Source organism: Drosophila rhopaloa, unplaced genomic scaffold, assembly GCF_018152115.1.
Source record: "Drosophila rhopaloa isolate 14029-0021.01 unplaced genomic scaffold, ASM1815211v1 contig_155, whole genome shotgun sequence".
NCBI lineage: Eukaryota > Metazoa > Arthropoda > Insecta > Diptera > Drosophilidae > Drosophila > Drosophila rhopaloa.
This window is the reverse complement of record NW_025335034.1, coordinates 7495429-7497780: the sequence shown is the minus strand read 5'-3', so window position 1 is coordinate 7497780 and position 2352 is coordinate 7495429. Positions and strand designations below refer to the sequence as shown.

At 39.4% G+C, this 2352-nt stretch overlaps 1 protein-coding gene across 1 annotated transcript; it reads left to right on the top strand.

Annotated features, from left to right (window-relative positions):
- The first annotated feature begins 429 nt into the window (after positions 1-429).
- LOC108052676 (endoplasmic reticulum resident protein 44) lies at positions 430-2040 on the top strand. The gene is made up of 2 exons (XM_044457161.1): positions 430-989; positions 1279-2040. Exons 1-2 carry the CDS (start codon positions 430-432, stop codon positions 1946-1948), a joined length of 1230 nt encoding a protein of 409 aa, XP_044313096.1. The 3' UTR covers positions 1949-2040.
- Positions 2041-2352: the final 312 nt, after the last annotated feature.

The window sequence follows — 2352 nt, the reverse complement described above, 5'->3', positions numbered from 1 at the left end:
TCAGTACAGCTTGATGTTTTTTGTTGGTTGGTTTTTGACACATAAAAACAATTTATTTTTGCTATAAATATATAATGTACACTTAAAAATGTTGTCATAGTTTCTATCAATAATAATAATACTAAATCCATACCAATAAATATCTAGACCTTTTTTCGTTTTACATTATAATAATTAATAATTAATCAAATATTGGCGGTTGGACTTTTAAATTTGTCATGGATCCATGCCAGAAGTGAGACGCTGTATTTTAAAGTGTTGTTATTCCGAGATCGTTAATGTTGGTAAAGAATCAGAAATAGTGAGGTAAGCTTAACTTCCGTGTGGGTGCATCTAATCTATTAAGTACGCCTTTAATTTTCATATTTGACGTATCGAATTCTGTTTTTTCCTTAAAAACAACTTAGGAACGTCATCAGTGGACTGAAGATGAAGGTGACCGGTGGTTTCGAGATCCTGACTCGGCTGTCTTTCTTAGTTACTCAACTTACTCTTGCCGCTGGAAACTCTGTGGTGGTGGTGACCCACGAAAACTTAGAAGAAATTCTTGTATCCAATGAGTTGGTGCTGCTCAGCTTTTACACGGATTGGTGTCGTTTTAGCCAAATTTTGGCACCCATTTTCGAGGAGGCGGCGTCGAAGATTCATCAGAAGTTCCCTGAGAACGGCCGTGTAATTCTGGGAAAAATAAACTGCGATAAGGAAGAAGAATTGGCTGACAAGTTTGACATACTCAAGTATCCCACGATAAAGATCATCCGGAATGGATTGATTAGCAATCAGGAGTACCGCGGCCAGCGATCCGTGGAAGCTTTTGTTCAGTTTGTGGAGAAGGAACTTTTAGATCCAATTGAGGAGTTTCACAGCGTCGATGAGCTCAAGAATGCCGAAGTGGGCAATGGCATTGTAATTGGTTATTTTGTTTCCAAGGATCATGCCGAATATGATACCTATCGCAAGGTAGCGAGTTTAATGCGCAATGATTGCAGGTGAGCTTATTAATTAACAACAAACACATTATAATCGATATGATTTTCAAAGCAATAGTTAATTTAATACAACTGTTTTTGTTATTGGTAACCTGTATACGTATACATATTTACATACTATGTACATACATAAACGGAAATGTATTGCTAGCTTAGGTTTTGGTTGCTTATAATGTGTCTATAACAAAGCTTTTATCTATGTTACTAGGGCATAAAGTTGTATGTACTCAAAATTCACAAATTTTAAAATATTTATTTACTGTTGTATTCTTAACAACACTAATTCAAGGTTCCTAGTGGGCTTCGGAGAGTTGACTAAAGACCTCCGTCCCCCAGGAAAGAACGTGCTGGTGTACCGCGGAGACCCTTCGATCCCAAATCAAAAGGACTACTACAGTGAATACTCGGGCAACATGACCAGCTTTAAAGAACTTACCTTTTGGGTCGACAAGAAGTGTGTGCCGCTTGTGCGGGAAATTAACTTCGATAATGCCGAGGAGCTCTCCGAGGAGGGACTGCCCTTCGTGTTGCTTTTCTACAACAAACACGATCTGGGTGCCATCCAGGAATTCAAGACCGCGATTCAGAGGCACCTAGCGGATGAGAACAGGGTTAATTTCCTGACTGCAGATGGGGAACTCTTCAAGCACCCGCTCTACCATATGGGCATGTCCATGGGCGATCTGCCAGTAGTCGCCATCGATTCGTTCATACACATGTACCTCTTTCCGCGGTTCGAGGATATTAACCAGCCCGGTGTCCTTAAAAAGTTTATCGATGATCTTTTCAGCGGCGCGTTGCACTACAATTTCCACTTGGCACTAGAGGCCCAAGAAAAATCAGAGTCCACAATCGATCCCGCTGAATTCCCGCCGGTCGCCCACGAATCTAAGTTTAAGGAGCTCAAACCATCCAAGCACCGCTACACTTTGATCAACCGTAGCAAAGACGAGTTGTAATATAATTCAATATTCAATGCTATTTATTGATTTAAGCTTCAATTACCCTTTTAACCTTATTCAAAAATATATAATTTAGGTATAACTTTAAATTTGTTGCGATATCTTTAATGCATTGTATAACATTTTAAAACTCATAGATTTCTTGTAGAAAATTCCTTGAAAGAAATTAGGCTGATTTTCCTAGGTTTTAAATAAATACAGTCACCTTCAGAATATATAAATGGTAAGTTGCCATTAAGAACAAAAGCGTTTCTTGACTACAATGTTAAATATTTTCACAAGCCCATCGCCGTCTAGTCCAGCATTGAATGCCCGGTTTGGGACGCTGTGACAAATCGAACACCCATCAGATATGGACATCTCATCAGACTGTCCCAGAGATGACACGTGCCCCGATATCG

Bases quoted from the DNA above. Each gene is read 5' to 3' on its own strand.
- LOC108052676 (XM_044457161.1), top strand. From the start codon at position 430: ATGAAGGTGACCGGTGGTTTCGAGATCCTGACTCGGCTGTCTTTCTTA. The intron at 990-1,278 runs GTGAGCTTATTA...CACTAATTCAAG, and splicing joins TTAATGCGCAATGATTGCAG to GTTCCTAGTGGGCTTCGGAG.